The 21,645-nt window shown below is 40.4% G+C and overlaps 1 protein-coding gene across 7 annotated transcripts in view; it reads left to right on the top strand.

Moving 5' to 3' along the window:
- Nucleotides 1–21,645, top strand: part of LTBP1 (latent transforming growth factor beta binding protein 1) — a 196,513-nt gene that overhangs the window by 151,345 nt on the left and 23,523 nt on the right. For 6 of the 7 annotated variants that reach the window (XM_065835819.2, XM_065835820.2, XM_065835818.2 and 3 more), the window contains 4 exons: nucleotides 395–517; nucleotides 6,526–6,651; nucleotides 14,269–14,394; nucleotides 16,500–16,643. In XM_065835819.2, the coding sequence (XP_065691891.2) occupies nucleotides 395–517; nucleotides 6,526–6,651; nucleotides 14,269–14,394; nucleotides 16,500–16,643 (519 nt within the window). The remainder of the gene's footprint in view (nucleotides 1–394; nucleotides 518–6,525; nucleotides 6,652–14,268; nucleotides 14,395–16,499; nucleotides 16,644–21,645) is intronic. The other variant, XM_071806163.1, reaches the window with a different exon arrangement.

Genomic DNA, 21,645 nt, shown 5'->3' with positions numbered 1-21,645 from the left:
CATTTCTTGTGCCTGTTTTCTGAATGTGTAGCTGCTTGGATTTCTTTTGAACTGCATGACTGTAACACGACAGTCACCATTATAGCAGAGCATGGTATAAAGATCTGTTAAGATAGCTTTCATGAGAGATGCAGATGGCACGATAGACATGTTTGCCAGGTATGAATGACATACGAAGTCAAATTTTAAAGCTCTCAAGAAATAAAAAAAGTTTGATATGAAGAAAGGCAAAATAAAAGGATAACCTAAAGTAAACTTTGTTTCCACACACAGACACACAACATTATTAAAGAGCATTGTAGCTTCAAGTTCCTACATTAATATCAAAGTATCGCTATTAAAAGTTCCATCAGTTTTTACATAATCTAATAATTCAGTTACATTTTTATTTCAGATGTTGATGAATGCCTTCAAGATAGTGATATTTGCCATGGAGGAAGCTGCATTAATACTGACGGGTCTTACAAATGCACTTGTCCAGATGGTTTCCAGCAAATAGCGAATAGGGGCTGTCAAGGTATGAAATAGCTGTAAAAATACCTGCGTCATTATTATAAATGTGCAAGTTTGGAAGCATAACTTGTGATAGTCACAGATCATGCTAAGGAAGAGAAACTCATTTATCATTTGTAGTACTTTCTTACTCTTCTCATAATTTATTGCTCTGGTAAATATGTGCTGAGAAATTATTTCAAGATGCTGAAATCTCAACCTTCATAACTTGAAAGAGGATCTATATTAGAACTAACAGAGATACAGTGCTGCAATTTCCCAAATCCTGGAAACATTTATTTTGACAGAGCCTCCTATGTTTGTGAATCAGTGATGTAACAGAAAAAGCAGTACAGTTAGAGTCAAGTCACATTAGGTAAACCTCTCTCACCTCTGAAACACTTGCAGTGCTTTGTGAAAGATGGGTGGGGAGGAAGAGAATGTTTTATCTAAGGCTGAGTCAGCATTGCCTACCCAGAAAAATACTTCCCAGGTTTTAGTTCTGAATGATCCCAACCCCATATTGGCACAACACCTAGACATGCCTCACGACTCCCTTTTGCCATCTGTTTTTATGAATCACAGAATGTTAGGGATAGGAAGGGACCTCAAAAGATCATCTAGTCCAATCCCCCTGCTGGAGCAGGAACACCCAGATGAGGTTACACAGGAAGGAGACTCCAGAGAAGAAGACTCCACAACCCGCCTGGGCAGCCTGTTCCAGTGTTCTGTCACCCTCACTGTGAAGAAGTTTCTTCTCCTCATATTTAAATGGAACCTCCTGTGTTCCAATTTGTATCTATTGTGCCTTGTCCTATCATTCGTTGTCACCAAGAAGAGCCTGGCTCTATCCTCGTGACACTCAACCTTTATATATTTGTAAACATTAATGAGGTCACCTCTCAGTCTCCTCTTCTCCAAGCTAAAGAGACCCAGTTCCCTCAACCTTTCCTCATAAGGGAGATGCTCTACTCCCTTAATCATCTTTGTTGCCCTGTGCTGGACCCTCTCCAGCAGTTCCCTTTCCTTCTGGAACTGAGGGACCCAGAACTGGACACAATATTCCAGGTGTGGTCTCACCAGGGCAGAGTGGAGGGGAAGGAGAACCTCTCTCAACCTACTAACCACCCCCCTTCTAATACACCCCAGGATGCCATTGGCCTTCCTGGCCACAAGGGCACAGTGCTGGCTCATGGTCATCCTGCTGTCCACCAGGACCCCCAGGTCCCTTTCCCCTACACTGCTCTCTAATAGGTCATTCTCCAACTTATACTGGAAAATGGGGTTGTTCCTGTTCAGATGCCAGACTCCACACTTGCCCTTGTTGTATTTCATTCAATTTTCCCCCACCCAACTCTCCAGCCTGTCCAGGTCTCACTGGATGGCAGCACAGCCTTCTGGCGTGTCAGCCGCTCCTCCCAGCTTGGTGTCATCAGCAAAGACTCTATTCCCTCATCCAAGTCATTGTTAAATACATTGAATAATACAGACCCCAGTACTGACTCCTGAGGCACTCCACTAGACAGAGGCCTCCAACTGGACTCTGCCCCATTGACCACAACTCTCTGGCTTCTTTCCTTCAGCCAGTTCGCAGTCCACCTCACTACCCAGTCGTCCAGTCCGCACTTCATCAGTTTAGCTGTGAGGATGGTGTGGAAGAGTGTGTCAAATGCTTTACTGAAATCAAGATAGACCACATCCACCTCGTTATGTCCTCATAAAAGGTGATGAGGTTGGTTAAGCATGTCTTCCCCTTGGTGAAGCCATGTTGACTGCCCCTAATGACCCTCCTTGATACGCCTTGAGATGGCACCAAGGATAAGTTGTTCCATCACTTTCCCAGGGATGGAGGTGAGGCTGACCAGTCTGTAGTTACCTGGATCCTCCTTCTTGCCCCTTTTGAAGACTGGAGTGACAGTTGCTTTCCCCCAGTCCTCAGGCACCTCTCCTGTGTCCCAAGACTTGGCAAAGATGATGGAGAGTGGTCCAGCAATGACCTCAGCCAGCTCCCTCAGCACCCGCGGGTGCATCCCATCCGGACCCATGGATTTATGGATTTCCAGATTGCCTAATTGCTCCCTAACCCAGTCCTCATCAACCGAGGCAAACTCCTACATTGTCCTGCCTTCCTCTGGGGCCTCAGCGGTATGGGGCTCCCCAGGACAGCCTCTGGCAGAGTAGACAGAGACAAAGAAGGCATTCAGTAATTCTGCCTTCTCTGTATCTTCTGCCACCAGGGCACCCACCTCATTCATCAGTGGGCCTACACTGCCTCTGGTGTTAGTTTTATCTGCCACGTATTTGAAAAAGCTCTTTCTGCTGTTCTTGACCCGTTTTGCAAGGTTTAATTCTAAGGAGGCCTTAGTATTCTTAGTTGCCTCCGTACACACTCTGACAGCAGCCTTATATTGTTTCCAAGTGGCCAGCCCCTCCTTCCATGATCTGTAACTCTCTTCTCCCACTTGAGCTTGCCCAGCAGTTCCCTGTTTAACCATGCAGGTCTCCTGGCTTCCTTCCTTGACTTCCTACGTGTTGATCTTGAGCTTGGTAGAAGCAGTCCCTGAACACTAACCATCTTGGGCCCCTTTACCTTCAAGCAGCCTTGCCCATGGGATTTCCCCTAGCAATTGTTTGAAAAGGCCAAAGTTTGCCTTGTTGAAGTCCACGGTTGCGATTCTGCTTGCTGTTCTGTTCCTGCCACACAAGATCCTGAACTCCACCATCTCATGTTTCCTGCAACCAAGGCAGCCCTCAACCTTTACTGCTTCAACCAGACCCTCCTTGTTAGTGAGGATGAGGTCCAACAGTGCACCTCTCCTAGTTGACTCCTCCACCATTTGCAACAGAAAGTTATCGTCAGTGCACTGGAGGAACCTCCTAGACTGTGGCTGGCTGGCTGAGTAGTCCTTCCAGCAAACATCAGGGAAGTTAAAATCCCCCACGACAACCAGGGCCTGTGGCTGTGAGGCTGCTCTCAGATGTCTGTAGAAGGCCTCATCAACTTCCTCACCCTGATCTGGTGGCCTGTAATAGACACTGACAATAGTATCACCCTTGCCAGCCTGCCCCTTAACCCATAGAGTCTCAACTCGCTCCTCATCCGTGCCTGGACAATACTCAATACATTGTAGTTGCTCTCTCACGTAAAGAGCAACTCCGCCACCTCGCCTGGCTGGCCTGTGAAGGACATAGCCATCCATGACCACATTCCAATCATGTGAGCTGTCCCACCATGTCTCTGTAATTGCCACCAGATCATAATCTCCTGACTGAACACAGGTTTCTAGCTCCTCCTGCTTATTCCCCATGCTGTGTGCATTGGTGTACAGGCATTTCAGGGAGCGAGCTGAGCACACTGATTTCACCTTAGGGGGGTGAGAGGCTTCCTGGTCTGCAGTTCTAGAGTGCTGCCCCACTTACAAGCCACCTAACGAACAGACAGTATAGACAGTATTTTTAACAGAAAGATGTGAATGAAAATTGGAAATCATTTCAGGTAAGGGTGCTACACTTGAGAAAGAAGACCACTAACACTGAAAAATAACAACTTGCTATAGATGGCAGTGAAGCTACTTGAGAAATAGCCAGATCAATATCGAAACACATGGAAGAAAGGAGGAGTTGATACAATGAGTACTGACAAGGTAGAATAGCAAAGAATGGGACACAGCGAAAGAACATAAAGGGAGATCTTTGGCTAGATCTTTTGACTGCTTGTTGCTTAGCTGTTACAGGATGCAACGGTAGACCTTTTATTTGACAAAGGCAGAAATCGTCAGTATATTTCTTGTCTTGTATTTTGTACTGGACAAAACTAGACATACTTTCATCATAAATGATGACTTCTTTACATTTCAGCAGTGCCTTCAAAATATTTAAAACAGCAGCTAAGCTGAGACATTTTAAAATTACTGACAGTTCTATCAGAGTTCTGTAATAGTAAGAAAACCCGTACAATTTTTGAGAGTATTTCCCTGGAGTGATTAGGGGCATGATAAAAGATCCAGATAATAGTCTACTAGTGCAGAGTGATCTCGATGACGTGGTATACTTGCTGTGAGCAAAGAATACGTGTTTCATTATATCCAGTTCTATATTGAAGAAAGAGTCCCAGTCATGCCTGCTGGACAGTGGACTTCCTTCTGGGACACAGTTGCTGAGAAGGAGTTAGGGGTCAGAGACAGTCAGCTGAATGTGAGCTTCCAGTGCAACCCAGTAGCTGGTAGGACTAATGCACTCCCCAGACTCAAAAATCAGAATATCCAGCAAGAGTAAGAAAAGTTTGTTTACCTCTGTTTTGCACTGACATACTGCCTTTGGCACACTGTTATACACTGACATTCTGGTGCCCACAATTCAAAATGGATGCTGATCAGCTGAAGAGAGTTAGAGATGAACACAAAAAAACTGATGGCCTCGGGGAGAAAAGGATTGAATGCTTTTAAACTGTTTATTTTGTTGAGGAAAAACATGAGAAGTGACTTGCTCGTAGCCTTATTACGTTCAAAGGAAACCATAACTGAAAATAGAGAGCTATTGAATTAAACTGGCAAATTTGTCACAATGCAGTGTCTGCATGTTGTATCTGGACTAGACTAGAAATTAGGAACATGCATTTTGGTAAGGAGTAAAGTCGAAAAGAGTCCAAAACATTAGAAAAGTGTGCAGTTTGTTTTTTCAGACAAATTGTACTCTATTTCTCTAACATTGTTAATTTTGTTTTCCTGTCTCTTAATATCTACCTTGTGTAATCACCTGGTTTGGTTTCTACTATTTTGCTGTCAAAACTAAGAGACTGACAGCTTAGTCTTGATAACTATGTGGGTCCCGAGAAGGTACTGCTGTACTGTCTTTGTCATTGCTGATCTCCCACTTTACGAGATCCAGGAAGTCTGTCATTGGTCTGCATCTACTATGAATTCAGAGAAAACTTTACACATATGAGTGTTGTGTGAAGCCCAGCGCACTGACTTTTCCCTGTGCACCTCATACAGATACTGCCCTTCCCCGAGCTGCCTCTGCTCTTTCTGCACATGTGCCATGACTTCAGGACACTGGCCTAGAAGGTTTACAAACAAGACAGAATCAGTTTGTATCTAAAGAAAATTCTATAATGGATGTCATGGGTCTTGAAATGCTGGTATTGGAATAATAACAATTTATTTAGTCTCCATACTTTGGTGCATTGTGTGTGACTGTAACAACAGCCAGAATCTAAGCAACAAAAGACACAGTTAAGAATAAGAAATTCTATTATCTGCGATGATGGATGAGTGAGCCATGTGCGTAAGCTTTGTTCATAACTGTGTGTTTGATCTCAGCATGGTACTGAAAACTTCTTAGTAGATTTTCGTAAAGCAAAATACGAAAGTGCAATTACAATGTGAATGGTAATTCAATTGAAAGTGGTACCTCCTTAATGAATAAATGCAGTGCTTAAATTGTGATGGCGGGTTTTGTTGTTAAGATGAGACATCAATCAGAAAGAAATGCTTGTTTTTCAGATTCACATATTTGAAAAATTCTAAGTTAAAAAAAAAAAAAAAGACAGACTCTTATGTAGCAATCTTTTTGGGACCATTCCCATTCCCCATCAGCAAAATAGAGTATTTGGCTTTAAATTATATGAAATCAGCCTACTGGGAAAGATGCAACGCCAGATCTGCTGGTAACACATGGAACCAGATGCACAAGCTGAGCAGCACACAGCAAAGAGCAGTGAGATGGAGCCGACTGAGAATTCCCCTAACACAGAAATGTTGGCTAGTATGGAGCTTTTACTGATCTCTCACAAATCACTCTCATCTGCTCATCCTCATCGCAGAGTGTGATATAGTGAGAGTATGATGCAGCAAAACATACTGATGCCTATACAGAGATTAAGAGTGATCCCTGAAGATTTGGTTACTCTGGAAAATGAGCCCCGTTTACATAGCTGGTGAAAATAAAAGCTGCTTTTAAGACTAATTGAACTTAGGGTTAATATTAAAGGTAGGATAATTTGCAAAGCTATTAATGTCTCTGTGTTTTTAGATATCAATGAATGTGAGAGATCTGACCTTTGTTCGCTTCATGGGGAGTGTCTCAACACGGATGGCTCCTACCAGTGCATATGTGACCGGGGCTTTTCTGTGTCTGCAGATGGTCGGACATGTGAAGGTGAGACAAGTTACAGTAATGCATTCCCAGTGATTTGCTGTTATTAGCTCGGTGAGAAAAGCAGTCGGTTTGGGTCTGATACCCCAAAACTACTATTAACTCCGTGATCTGCCATGTAAGGGCCCTTTGTTCTTTTTCTTGTACATGCAGGGTGTACTGGGTTGCTGTTTGATCATAAGGAGGAAATGTACAAAATGGGCAATGTGATGGAGTTCATGTTATAAGCTGTGTTAACTTTTCTTGATTTTTATAATTTTCCTATCTTATTGTATCTTTTGAGCACAAGAAATAAGTTAAAAAGAAGGAATACTAACCTAACTCTGGCAAAGGATGGCAAAGGAGGGAATGATATTCTTAAGATATATTAAACAAGTAGATATCTGTAATAATTAGGAAAATGGAAACTATTTCCATCTTATAGCAAGGGTGGAAGGAATAAAAATTTATAGAATGCATGTAAAATTAGTTTGGAACTCAGGCTTCTGATAAGTTTCCGTGGGTAAGACCTTTGTGCCATAAATATTTAGGATTATTTAATTTAAAGCTTAAGTACATTAGCAGCAATCCTGAATTGCCTGAATGTTCTCATTGCTGTGTGTGAGACAAAAGAACCTTGCTTGTCAAGACTTTTAAAAAGATGCAGATGAAGCATCCATACAACACAAGTAACTCCAGTGAGAAACTGTAGTAAAATGCTGTCTGATAGAACCTCAGACATTTTGAAATGGTAGAAATGGAGTAAATATCAGTGATTAGATCTTTACAGTGCTAAAGCCAGCTTGTTCTTTGTAAGTGTATGCAGGTGTGCTTATACAGGTATTTTTCATATATGGTGGTAAAAGCTGCTCCACTAATAACACCGGTGAGAAACATCAACCAGGAGCCTAGAATTTAGGTGTAATGAGGCTTTTTACTTGGTTATACCATGAGAATATATCCTGTTGCTAATGGAATGCACACACTTCGCTAGTGATGCTGCACCCCTGCACGGAATTTAAAATCGGAGACTTGTACGCAATGATACCAAGAAGATCTGTGGCTTTGTGTAGTCAGTGATGCTGACAGAAAGCAACAGTTCCCCTAACTGGATGGAAGAATGGCTGTTCTTATGGATGACAGGACTGTTCAAGACTGTTCAAAAAGTTCAGAAGGGAAAAAAATTATATGGTAGTAATTTGACAGGATGCATGCAGAGGAGGAGCACTGAGCAGATGATAGCTCATTGTTAAAACCTATGGATAGTGGATCTCAAGCATCCAAGAAGTAAGCAAAGCTGTTCTCTCTCCCAAATTATAGGCCAGGAAATCCATACATGATTGGTTTTCATGGGCCAGCTCTCCTTATAGTTTACTGAGGGACAGTGAAAAGGTTCTTCCTTCAGAGGAGGAGGTGTACTGAATCTTTTGTCTGACTGTTCCATTTACTCCTCCTACTTTTACCAGAGGAAAAACAGCATTACAGCGTTACTATTTGAGCTGGCATATAACCTGCCATATAGTTAGTAATATAATATCTAATGAAATGAAATACACTACTGTCAAGAATACCGTTATGCTGATGTAAGGGAATAAGTGCTGTATATTTAGATATAGCATGACATCAAACAAACAATTTGTGTTTTAATGATTATTGATAACTTTTAAAAAATCCTGCAGTATTTTTGGTGCTTTTTCCTGTCTAAACATTTACTTTATTTTGTAATCATGGCATAAGTTGAAAGAAGCGTTCCCTTGCTGCCAAGACAAAAGCCTGGTCTGGTAGGCTAGAGAGAAAGAATCTGAGTAACTCCAGTGACTGATGGACAAGGCAGTGGTTTGAGATTTCAAGTAATGGGGATAATTCCAAAGCATGTTCATAGACTCCTTTGGCAGCATGGATACATTTCACCCAGTGTTTAGGAAGGATATGGTTAAACATCTTCAATTTCTCTGCAAGAAAAGTAGTAGCAGGTGTTTTGCCTCACTGTTGAGCATAGCTGAAAAAAAAAAAAGTGGTCAGACAAGAATGCAGCCTGCTCTTAGGAGAAACCAAACACTTTATTCCAAACCAAATTTAGAAGAACGCTTAGTAACGTGAAATCAAACTCTCAGAAATTAAAAGAGGCAGAACTGAATAGAAACACAACCTTAAAAAAAAAAAAAAAGAAAAACAAACCCACCACTTGGTGGCATCTCATTTCAGGGGATGTACCAGGAACAGTGAGCTCCTCTGTCTGGTCTCTGACAGTTAATAAAGTAGCACAGTTCCCAGGGAAGGGTTGCTATCACATATGATCAAGTATTACAAAGTTAATCTCCATTAGAACAAAAAAGCCAAAGTTACGCTAAGTAGAAAAAGATGAAATCACAAGATCTTATTTCCAGGATTGTGAGTAGTTTTGGAACTTTTTAATGAATAATAAAACAACAAGTACAAAACCAGTTGAGCATGCTTCACAATTGGTGATGTGTATGGAATACAGATCAGACTTTATATTCAGCACTTGGAAAAGTATTTTAATAACTTGGCAAAGCAAGGGTACTTCTGAAGCAGCAGCACTCCTTTTCTACCACGATTCGTTTCTCCATTCTGTCATTTTAATAAAAACAATTCTGGAGTTGAAAAAACTCATTTAAGGGAGCACTGGTAGCATCAGTGTTAATATTTGTAGTGGTGTCAGCTTCACGCAAAAAAGCAAGATGAAACAAAAGGATCAGAAAGACGAGGAATGTGCGACATTCCAGGTACTGAGAAGGGATGCGGATTCCAGCCGCAGGAGCTACTGTTCTTTACAGTGGGTGTCTCTGTGAATTTGCTTCTAGTGAAGTGAGAATAACCGTTTATACCATCAGAGAAAGAACCTGAGGCAATTTTGCTGTTTTCAGACGCCTCTCTGTACCTGGGGAGCAGATTTTCCATATCTCCAGACTGGTTTTGCATGGGTTTGAGTCAGTTTTTTCGAAAAGTCAGAAACAACAACAACATAAAACATTTAAAAACCCCATGTGGTTCAGTTCTGGTACAGAGTTTTTATGGCCATCGGCCAAAGTAAACTGAACGGCTGTGGAGAATGTGTCTTCTTCCAAGGTGCAGACAAACTTTTGTTGTAGCGGTGACATTCCACTGCTGCCTGGCCTCAGGCTCAGCAATTTGGCTGCACGAGGTTCTCGGAGTGCTCCCCAGCTCCCTGTTGAGTTCTCTGGGTTTCTTCTAAAGGCAGCGTTTTACCCAGTTGGCTGCTAGTCAACTGTGCTGGCAAAAACTCAAGTTAGAGGTTCTCTGATGCTGAAGTCAATACCCTGCCTCAAGTGCCTCTTCTGTCTCCATGTCCAATCCTATATGTCTCTCAAGTGGCTCCCTCACTCTTCCCTCTCTCTGCTCCAAGGCCTGAGCTTCACTGCCTGCCTCAACAGGCACTCCAAAAAAACCTACTCATCCCAACAGAGCTCTCTGACCTCTACTTCTTCCTTTCCCCCTCACTTACGGTTTTGTACCCTGTTCTCCTTTCCTTGTCCACTAAACAAGTCACCCAAGTGAGCTTTTTGGATGGGGAAACAAAGAACCAAAGACATTTTAAGAGAGCAGATATTTGCTGTGGCTGCACATCACAACCACTATTCTGCCCATAATATAGGGAAGACAAGGCAGCTTTAAGAAAAAGGTATGGAAAATCTAGGACTCCTTTGCCATAGAGTGTTATCTGATACATGGAGTAAATTTTATGTAGTAGATGACTTCACAGCTTCACCAACTCTGGTTAAATACTGAAGCAGGAAAGCTAAGGCTTCTGTCAAACATGGACTGACATATGCATCTCCAAAACATGCCCCTGTGATCTACCTTCCTGTTTCACAATGGACTTCCCCAGTCTTCTCATGTTTGCTGATAGAGATGTTTTAGGGCATCAGCTACTTCTTACCTGGATGCTGGCTCTAGAGAAGTAAGAACAAAAAGGGAGAAACAAGAATCTCTTTCTTACACACATCATTGCAACATTGGAATGACCATCCAGCATTACTGCCTCTAGATGGTCAAAGTCCTTATTCAAATATTCATTTTTCTAATTTTCTCATACAGTGATTTTTATGTATGGGTGTTATGGGGAGCCCTGGGAGTCTCAGAATCAGAGCTCTGTTCCTCCAAGCACCGTACAGAACTGTCCTAGGAAACAGTTCCTCTTCCAGACACTTTGCCATGTAAGTAGATTTCAGTGAGATTTAAATATCACGCCTGAGGTTAAGTATGCCTTCATCTTGGTCAGGTCGGCAGAATACAGTGCAGAGCTGAACAGGAATGTGCTTCAGCACACAAGTGTTTTGCCTTTCTTTAGATCCTGATGATGTTAGATCAAAGGAGTTTTGATTAAAGCAGGCAGCACTGAGTCATGGATTCTAAACCAGGTTGTAATTACAGAGAACTGCTTTAGTCACTGTAGAGACATGAGGTAGATTAGTTTCATATTTAGTTTTTCCCCTTGCTTTGTCTCCATATAGCAAGAGAATTGCCGATTGCAAGCCTCATGCTTTATAGTGCGAATTAAGAAACAAATGCCCTTTCCGGCTGTAAAACAGGACTCCTTTGAGTGAGCTGTCTAGACAAGGAAAAATATTTGATGCTTGGACCTTCTCTTTAGTTTCCCATACAGTGAAAGACCCAGTCATGTTCAGACTGTGCACTTTTTAAAAACAAAGCCCTCTTCTGTGGCAATATTATGAACTAAATTACGATATTTGCTACAATCACAAGTTTTGTTTCTGCAGCTTTTTAGTCAATGACTTTGGTTTACCTTTGGAGAACCAGCTGCACGATCCATTCCCCTATCTGTTTCCTTTAACATTTAGCTATTAAATAAGAGAAATACTGTAATTTAGGTAATTCTAAAATCCCCAGTTGTAGTTTCTTCTGTCTAGGTTTATAACAGAGTAACTGTCCTGGGGCTCAGGAACTTCTGTTATTAAACTATAGTTGGCCACCGAAAATACAAACACTGCATTATTGTCTGTTGTCTTAAGTTCCTCTCTGTCAATCCACCATTGTTTACTCATTTCGAATTCCCTTTCTTAACAGGATTTTCTGAATAAGAGATAGAGTATTCAGATTTTTTGACCAGATATGGGAAACTCTGATGATCAGATGAGAATAAAAATTTAAATAAGATATGTTATGCAGGTGTAATGCACAGCAGCAAAAGGGAGGAGGGACCAGAAAAACATGACCGTAAAGAACTTGTATTTTCTTTCTCCCAGTAACTCTATATGCATCTTTTTATAATTCCGTCATTATGGTGACTGGAAAAGGAAAGAGTATCAAAGGTAATACTTGATCTTTTACCTTTGACACTGTCTTTAATACAGATACACTTTGCTTACTCTTATTGCAGAATTAATTCTACTAAGGAGAGTTTGTAGTGGATTTCAGTAAGTTTAGAGTGCAGGAACCTCTCAAATTTTCACAGTCAGTTCCTTCAGAATAAACATAGGAGCTATTGTATTCTTTACCAACTACAAATAACCTTTTCTAACATAAATTCCTTCAGTATTTTTCCTTTGTTTAATAAATCAAACTATAAAGGACATTAAAGCCTTCATTGACAAAACCAAGATACCAAATAAATTATTCTGCCAGTTCCATGTGCAAGTATTTTTTAAACAATTTTTAACAATTATCCTAGATTTCAGTCTATGTAGTACATACAGTTTTTGCATAAATTTTGTATTTTTTATATTTTAGCTAAAGATTGTTAACCAGAGGATCAGTTTAGTAGGAGAAGAGCACAGTTTTCTATCACTTAAACATCCTAAAGTGAAAATAGATGCCTTTCTGAAATCATGTTAGAATTCCACAACTTACTAAGGAAATTTGCCGGAGACATTTTTCACCTATTTAAGTGGTCAGGCTACATGATGTGATTAGTCTCTTCTGGCGTTAAAAATCTACATGCAGTTCTAAACCTGTTCAAACCTCATTCACAGCAAATAGGAAAAACTGGTCTTCAAGAGCCCAAAAAAGTATCTCCCTGAGGCAGACAGAAGCATGTATGGATGAATTTGGGCACTTGGGGAGTGAGAGGGCCGCACAACAGGTTACCTGTTAGGGAATGTGTGGATGGTAATGATGTGCTGGTCAAATTTGGGTAGCTTAGGGAGTTGTGACCACGTGGCTCAAAGACCAAGAATTCCTTTTTAGCCGAGCATAAGACACAATTTTAAAGTAAAATTGTCCTTGCTCAGTGGAATGAGATCCATCTTTGTGGACTTTTCTAGGGCTTTTTTTTGAGTCAGCTGTGAACAGCTGGAGGAGTAGACAGGACTGCACTTCAGCCCCACTCTCTCCTCTCAGAGAGACACTGAGCAGCAGTGCTGCTCACCTGTTCAGAGCAGCCCTCTGTCTCTCTGCAACGTGGGTTTCAGTTCCACCAGCACTTTAGTGCAGAGAGTGCCCTACAGCCTTCACTGGAGGAGAATGATGGTAGGCTCCATCACATGAAGGTCTCCTCTAATGTGCAGAATTAACGATAGTAGCTAGTACCCAGATAAATCAAAAGCAAATCACTTTATTCACTATTTAAAATGTAATTTCCCGAGGTACAGTGCAGAAGGTAATTCCCAGTGGACAACAAACTTACTTAACAGTCATAACCGTTTCTATTTCTTAGATCATTTCTTAGATCACAACAATCATTTCTCTGCTTCGAACTGCCGAGGAATTCAGAAGGTACTAATCCTAATAGCATCCTGGCAGGCTTCCAGTTTCAGTTAAGTTCTTCCTCCAGAAAAACACACCATGACAACTTAAATGATCACAGATGGTCAGGGCCTTGAGTTTAGGTCTTTGAATGAAGATAAAAGTAATACATTGCCAGCTCTTGTAATATACTTACAAGAATAAAGCACATTCTACCACAAGTCACTCTGCTTCAGGATAGGCTGATGGGCAGCTGAGTCAGAGACATACTCATGAAGTGACTCTTACTTGTAAGGCCAGCAAACCACAAATGGGAACTAAAAATGAAAGGGTGCAGGCATTGTAATTATTTCACTTACCTAAGTAAGATTATTCATACGTGTAAATTTAAACCCAGAAGGCTCAGTCCACAGACATTTACCACTTACACATACATACACCATGAAATTCTCTTTGGTGCTGACAGCAAGAATATGATCAATGCAGCACTTCTGCATAACAGATGCAACCATAACCTTGAACTCTTCTTTTAGGCATAGGGGGTTCAGTTTCATACAGGGGGTTCATTTTTACATATGTCGTTGACTTCTTGTTGTATACTGGCAAAAGAAAAGAAAGTCAGAGAGATGGTTGTATTTTAAATATGTCTTATTCTGTGGTATGGAGCATCATGCCATGACTGGGAGATTTGGTGAAACACATGGGAGCCAGCTGACCAAAACTGTTGTCTGCTATACTTCCTGTGAAGGTAACACTGAAACAATTTCTTAAATTGTACGTGTGCTTATATTAAATTTTTGTGTCTTGTCATTTGTGGTTTTCTTCCCAATGTACAGAGGGACATGGCTGCATCTGTTTGCAAAATTGGCTCATCTGTTGCTTTCCTGCACTTTGTATGAATGTCTGTCTTTGATTGTCACACGGCCTGTCTGATGTTAAAATTCTTCCTTGCAGATGTTGATGAATGTGAGAATGGCACAATATGTGGCAGTCATGGGTTCTGTGAAAATATGGATGGCTCCTACCGCTGCCTCTGTTACCAAGGGTATCAGGACGCACAGGATGGGCACGGGTGTACGGGTGAGTTCTTAGGTGCAAGTAACTGTTCCTCCAAGGTTCTGGTGAGCACAAAGCAGCATATAAACAAAATGTGTTTCTTCACAAAAACATTTTTATTTTCCATCATTTTTTGTTAAAGTTATACCACTTCCTAGCAAAATAAAGTTGAGCTGTGCTTTACTCACTGAACTTTGTGCCAGATGGAAAATTAAAACTGCATATCCATTTAATGAGAACCTGGATTGGGATTGAATGGAAACCAATAGCAAATAAGCTGGAAAAAAAAAAAAAAAAGAAACCTCACTATTTCTGCACATCAGGACAATTCACAAATATAAATCATAATAGATTGAATTTAATACATTAGCCTACTTAGATGGCACATCTGTTTAGTCTCTTAGCTAAATAACCAGGACTCTATACTACCTCCTACAGAAAATAACATCTGGCACGTAGTGCAGCCAGTCTGAACTAGATGGCACACCTCCCTAGGAACATCATATTTGAACAGATTCTAACATTGGCTTTGAGCTCCAGGAAAGACACCAATCGCCATGAAAAGATGTGAGATTTCTGTTAATGTGTAAATATTTCACATTTCTCTCATGAGTAATAGGTTTCCAGATCTGTTGTTAATAGGGATGCTTGCCCTGAGAACCATCTGAGGCAGCACAAGTTTCTAATATAAAATTAATACCAGATCAATGAAGGGTATTCATTAAGCAATTTCTTCAAGCCAGACTCAGCACATTAACCAGGAACGGAGACTTAAACGGAATGCCAAACAGAGAGGACGAGTTAGAAGGTTTACAGAAGTGTTTGTATCTGTTTTCTGATGTACTAACTTCTTTATGCCACTTGGCACTTAGACATTGCTATGTTCCAAACTATTTTTGCATACAGTGACTTTTCACAGAAGCGAAGAAAGAAAAAAGAAAAAAAAATAGAAAGCAAATGCTGGTGTGAAACTAAACTAAACTTCCCCAAAGAAGAAGAGTTATTCCTTATGATAGGAATCCAGCAAAAGGATAAAGAAAAAAATATATTTTAAAAGTGCTGAGAAAACCACAAGTTAAAATGCATATTTATATAAAAATACACAAAAATCAACATTCAGTCACACAACTAGATTTTCATTCTTGCTGGGTAAGACGTAAAAAGGATAAAACGTTGCCTTGCAAGTTATCCTTTACACACTATACTCAATTATAGAAATTTCTGAATTGTGACACACAAATTATAATCTTTAGATTATGTCATTAGTAGACAAAACAGATTTTCAAACTTAAATATCAGCAACTGAAAAGAAAGTAAAGTTAAATGGTCCTAACAATATTTAGTAAGCCTGGTTTGAACAGCAGACAACTCTCCTGTCAATCAAAAAAGCATTTCAGGGTAGGCTAGTTGGGAGCTCTACAGAAACCAAGTTTATAAATATGTGGGGTTTTTGAGGGAGGGGAAATTTGCACTGTTCGGCGGGGGCTCCCTTGGTGACCTGGGCATAACTCTTGTGAGTTCCAGAGCAGCCTGTGAGGCTGTGCATGCAAAAGGCAAGCAGTGGCACTGAGGCTGGAGAATTCACTCTTCAGTGGATGTTCATGAAGAAAATGGGGTTTTGATGAGAAAAGGGAATTCTTTTTTCATAATGCAGTCTGCATTGCGCCAAAACCTACTCATTAGCTCTTTGAATTCAGTGGAAGTTCAATAATAGAAAACAAGTTTGATTACATTTTGTGCTTAGGAAAAGAAATGAAATGAGTCTGAATCTTAAATCTCAAGAAAAGGGGGCAACAAAATCAAGTATTTAAAAATTAAAAATAATTTAAAAGAAATTTAAAAGAATCCCCCCGAAAAATGAAAGAAAGTGAAAACTGGTGTTCTAGTCTATGAGCAGCACCTAATCAGCACCAACAGTCTATAAAGTGCATTGCGGCTTTCAGAGGCCTTTATTTCAAAGGACTGACTACTTCTTTATGAATCCACTTGAGTATTAGTGTGTTTTTAATCCTTCCCCAGAGATCATCACATGTGTAATCTGGCAGACCATTGGCACAGATAGAGCAGATAAAAGAACAAACTGTCAGTAATGAGCCTGAAATGATTTATATTTTGGCTTTTTTTCCCAGATGTGAATGAATGTGAAATGCTGAGTGGAGTATGTGGCGAAGCTCTCTGTGAAAACGTTGATGGCTCTTTCCTGTGCCTCTGCTCTGATGAAAACCAGGAGTATGATCCAATGACCGGACAGTGTCGCTTCCGTACCTCACCAGGTAAAATACCAATGGATCTTTGCGTGCTTGGCATGATTTCCACTGCATATGTAACTAATGGAAAGGTAAAGTGGGTTTAAATGCTGGTGTTGCTTTAACTGCAAGAGAAAAATTTAGAACTTTGTCTTCTTGAAATTGTGTGCATGAGAAGAGGTGTTTCTAGGATGGAATATGCTATCAGTGAATCCTGAACAGTGAAAATAGAGAAGAAACACCTTCTAAATTTCGTACGTCAACAGCTGTGGCAGTAATAATAAACAGTTACAGCAATTAAGAGTAAACAATTTATTGTTTTCAGTACTGTAATACTGAAATGTGATACACAATCAAGTCTGTGGCTGAGTGATTTTATTTTTTGTTCAAATTTTTACAAACTTCCCTTAGTATGCTCAGACAATGTTTAAAGGAGCATATGATTGAAAACAAAATTTGTATATAGCGATATCGTCTTAGCATTACCTAGTACTAATGTAAGTCCTCAGAAAAGGTAGGTGGGGGGAAACAAAAACAAACAAACAAAACGCCATCACACTGAATTGTTGTAAGTTGCTTTGAGTGCCCTTGCCCATTTTACTCCATCTTTTGTCTTGTCTTTCCTAGTAGTCTATCATACTGGATTTGTGAGCTTTTGTTATCAGGTGTTTGGGGTGTTGCAAATACTACCGGGAATATGCTTGTTAAAAAATAGTTTAGATACCTTAAAGTTACCTCCAGATTTCTACACTGATCCAGTTTGGAGAAAGGAACAAGCCAAATATCAGGAGCAATAGAGTACAAGAAATGAAGGGATTTACTTGCACAGCTTCTTTCCCCCCCTCCAAAATGCAAAATCCTTGCTCTAGTGCCAGGATGCAGATGCTACAGCTTACAAGGCTGTGGCTATTTTCTTCTATCACTCGTGGTGTTTCAGACTTGTAAACAAGGTTGAAATATCTGTGACCTAATTGCAACAAGTATTGAGATCACTGAATGTAGTACTGAGCAGCAGACAGGAAGTTGCCTGTGAAATGTCATTGGCAGCTGATTAAGAAACTGAAACCTTTGCAAAAATCTTTGTGAGAAAGATCCAGGATTACAGGAGCTTCTTTTATGAAGGAGGAATGAAAAACAGTAAGATGGCTGAGGCAGCAGAGCAATGCCCAGCGGTGCTGCCTCCATTCCTGGTTGGAAGGGAAAATGTGATGCTGCAGTACTTTTCCCCCATGAAGTAGATTAGCTTAAATATCTGCTGATGATAACTGAAGTTGCACCGTTTAAAATTCTTCCACGAATTTATGGAAGAAGAGTGTTTATATTATCAAGATCTGCAAGAGATGTGAACGCTAGCTTTGTTTTGGTACTGTGAGGAGGTGGTACTTGGGAGAATTCAGCTACTTGTCAAAACAAAACGGAAGCTAAAGAAATTAGCAGAGGGCCTGAGCCCATGTAAAAAGAAATCAAGTCCAAGGAGCATTCAAGGTCTTACCCAACCGTTACTGTGGGGAGTGAGGGGATGAAAAATCAAGTGTGGCTGATGGTACAGTCAACAGATGAATACTGTCAGTACTAAGTTCATTTTGTTCTCACCAGCGAACGTGATCAGTTTGGAAGGAAGCCATTCTTCTTTCCCTCCAGCCTTCATTGGGCCCTAGCAAAACATGTGCTTCACCTTTGTCTCTTCTTTGATAAGGTCTCACATAAGAGACCATAAGACATGTAAATCAGGACGCAGTGAGATGTAGTTTATGCCATATGGTCTTGAACTAGAATAAGGAAAAGTAGCAGTTCTAGGAACAGAGATCTTCCTATTTATTCTCTTTTCTTACAAAATAAAAGGAGGAAATTACTGCTCTTAGTTCTTCTTTAAAAGGATTCCTGCTTTCTTGTACACCCTGCAGCCTTTCTGTTGTTTTTTGTTATGGTTTGGGGGCAGGGGATTGGTTGGTTTTGTTCTCTTTTTTTATCGGTTGGCTTCTGTTTCTCAGAACTTCAGAGACTGACCAGTCAAGTGAGGACCCTGTCCCATGTACCTCTGGATTTGACATTTCAGGAGCTGACAATACACACTTCATTCTTCTACATCTGCTCCCTTTGCTTGTTCCTGTTTTGTTCTAGGAACCAATGGGTGGCCCTTGCGCCGCTGTCAACTGGAAAGGGAACAAAACCAGTCTTTTCCTCCCATTTGTAAGTGGCATAAGCCCCATATGTTCACTGCAGGATGAGCAGTAACAGTTACACTGGTTTGCTCAACCATGAGTACTTCAGCCTCCCTCTAGACCGGTTGCAGCATGATCATGTAGGAACAGCATGCTGCCTCCCTGCAAGGAACGATGGAATAGCCATGCATCCTCTGGCTTTGACAAACCACATAATCAAGTCAGGCATGGTGCTTTGAGAGCTCCTATGGCGCATGTGGACATCATCTGTCAGCATTAGCTTGCACCATGCCTTGCACGGAAGAATTTAATTTGCATTATCCTGTTTCAGATATCTATAGTTCAGTGTTTTTACATGCTATTTAGGCAAATATTTAAGTGTATGCTGAAGTTTAAGCATATGCTAATATCCTGATTTATCCACTGAATCCTATACCACCAAAGGGCATTTCTGCATCTAACATATGCTGAAGCATATTGTTGAATCAAGGTTACACTGAGGTATATGAATCTATTTCTACATAGTTCAGTCTAGCAACAACTATACAGCATCTCTCTTAGAGGTTGTTACTAGAACAGTCATATCAGCAATAAAATTTTGTTGCTTTACCAGTGTGCCTTAGGTAGAGAGATATTTTACATTTTCTAAAAACAAAAAATAAACAGAAAAAACAATTCTATGAAAAGAAATAAGTATTTCCTATCACCTTTTGTCAACATACCCAGTGAAACCACTTTCAAAAACAACCTGTTTACTAAAGGGTTAATAATGTATGAGAGAGAACATACAAGCTTGTAGACACAGACTGGTCTTGGTTTAAAAAAAAAATATTGTAAAAGATTTGTGTCTCATTTGCTTTCCAAACATTTATGATGCCTGCTTGACTAACTCTGTCACAGCTGTGTAAACAACAGACTTTTAAGCTGCTGAACAGATAATGGGAGGAGAGACCAACACATCATATGTAAAATGGGAATAAACAGTGACATTATGAGATTGTCTCCCCTTCCTCCTGGGGCAGCTTCTGGTGTTCTTTCTCTGGTAAACAGCATGAAAACTGCCATGTTTTTTCTCCTGTTGAAGATCTGGCTTTGATTCAGTGAGACAGGTGGCAAACAGCCAAGGCAAATGTATATAATTTGGTGGCTGAAGTGCAGTTCTCTCACCTTGGAATAACAGATTTAGTTCAATTGTGTTTCTGTGACACATGATAGTCTTACTGTAGTTCCTATTGGATAGCAGCTGATACCTCAAAACCACCACACTTCATGAAATTCAGCACATTATGGAAAACTGTAATTCTCTGATGAGGGGACACCATGGGCTAAACTAGCAAAGATGAAATAAGCACTCAGCTGGGTGTTTCCTTTAATGTATAACTTGGTTATATTGGCCAAACAGCAAAGGAGAGTTTGCCTCGTAGGCGGCAACATTGTACTAGATTTGAATAGAGGTGTCTGCCAGCTCCTCAACCTCCCAGAACAGAAACAGTTGCTCTTCTGAGGAAAATAGAAATAAATCCAATTGTCTGTTTGGAATTAGAAGCCAAAAGAACTCTAACACACATTCAGACTATTAAAGTGCAATAACAGGCAATCCATAGAGGCATTTTTAAATCTGCTTTTCTCAAAACGGATCTGGTATTTGCTCAGTAAAACTGCCTTGCCCTGTCTGCCTGGGAGAATGTGGGTGGGCAGGGATAACAGGCTTGAGGTGACGAGAACTGGAGTTCATTTAATTCCTTCAGCATTTGTTGGACAATCGCTGTCTTCAAGCTCCCACCTCACAGCCATTATTTTTTAAGTGGATGGACGAGAACAAAATCCATCCCACAACTGGCATAAAGAGGTTGAGCTTGACCTCCGAGAGGCAAGCAGAGGGAGAGGCAGACATATGAGGTGGTGGGCCCACCGTAAGCTTTTTCTTGAAAAGAATTGTGAGGCAAAAAAAAAGGTAGTTTATACACCACAACTCTTCGCGTCTTACTAATCTTCTGGCATTTTGAAATGCACTGTCACTCAGGTATAAAATAAGGTTTTGATTCCCACCTGGGTACATGTGTTGCTTGCGATATCTCTCATGCTTGGCATGTTGTGCAAGGGCCCGAGTAGAAAGGAATGAAATCTCAAACAATTGAAAATCAGCCAGCATGTAATAATTCTTAGTAGGTCTTATGAATTAAACATTTGTTAAGTGCTAAGCATAAAGAATTTCCCAAGATGAAAAGGAAATAAACCAGTCACCTCAAGATCTGTCTTTCTCAAGTTCCTGATCAAAGTTTTGGGTTTGATTAATAAATGTCTGCATTTGTAACTTCAGAACTTGGTTACCTTCTGGATGGCCTATGAAAAGTTCTTCATACCAATCAAGTATGAATAACAATTTTATGTGATAGTTCCCACTTCTAAGCTCTTTATGAGAATTTTTGTGGAAGTGCAAGGGTAGATAGACAGAGTTCTGCAAACATAGAAGCTTCAACTAGGTATTTCTTTTCAAACTTACTTTTTGGTGTACTTTAGGAATGCCTTGCTTTAGAAAGGTCTTTGACTATTAATAGTGGGCTTTTATTGGATCTATGGGAGAGACAATTTTGCCTCCAGTCCTTATAAATATTGTGAGAGGGCCCACTCAACTACTAAAGGCAGAAAATCTGATTTATTGGCTGGATGCCTATTTTAAAGTAAAGCCTGTTTGCTGGTTTAAAAGTACAGAATCAGTTAACTTGACATCTGCATTATATCGCTCTGCTTCGTATGGAGTCAGTCAGTTACTTTTGCTAAAATCATAAAGGGCCTTGTTTTCAAGCATGGAACATGCTTTTTTCCCAGTAAAATTAAAAGGGACTGGAAATGTTCATTCTTTTGAA

The sequence above is a fragment of the Patagioenas fasciata genome, chromosome 3, assembly GCF_037038585.1.
Source record: "Patagioenas fasciata isolate bPatFas1 chromosome 3, bPatFas1.hap1, whole genome shotgun sequence".
NCBI lineage: Eukaryota > Metazoa > Chordata > Aves > Columbiformes > Columbidae > Patagioenas > Patagioenas fasciata.
Note: the sequence above shows the minus strand (reverse complement) of the source record. Positions and strands in the feature narration are given on the sequence as shown.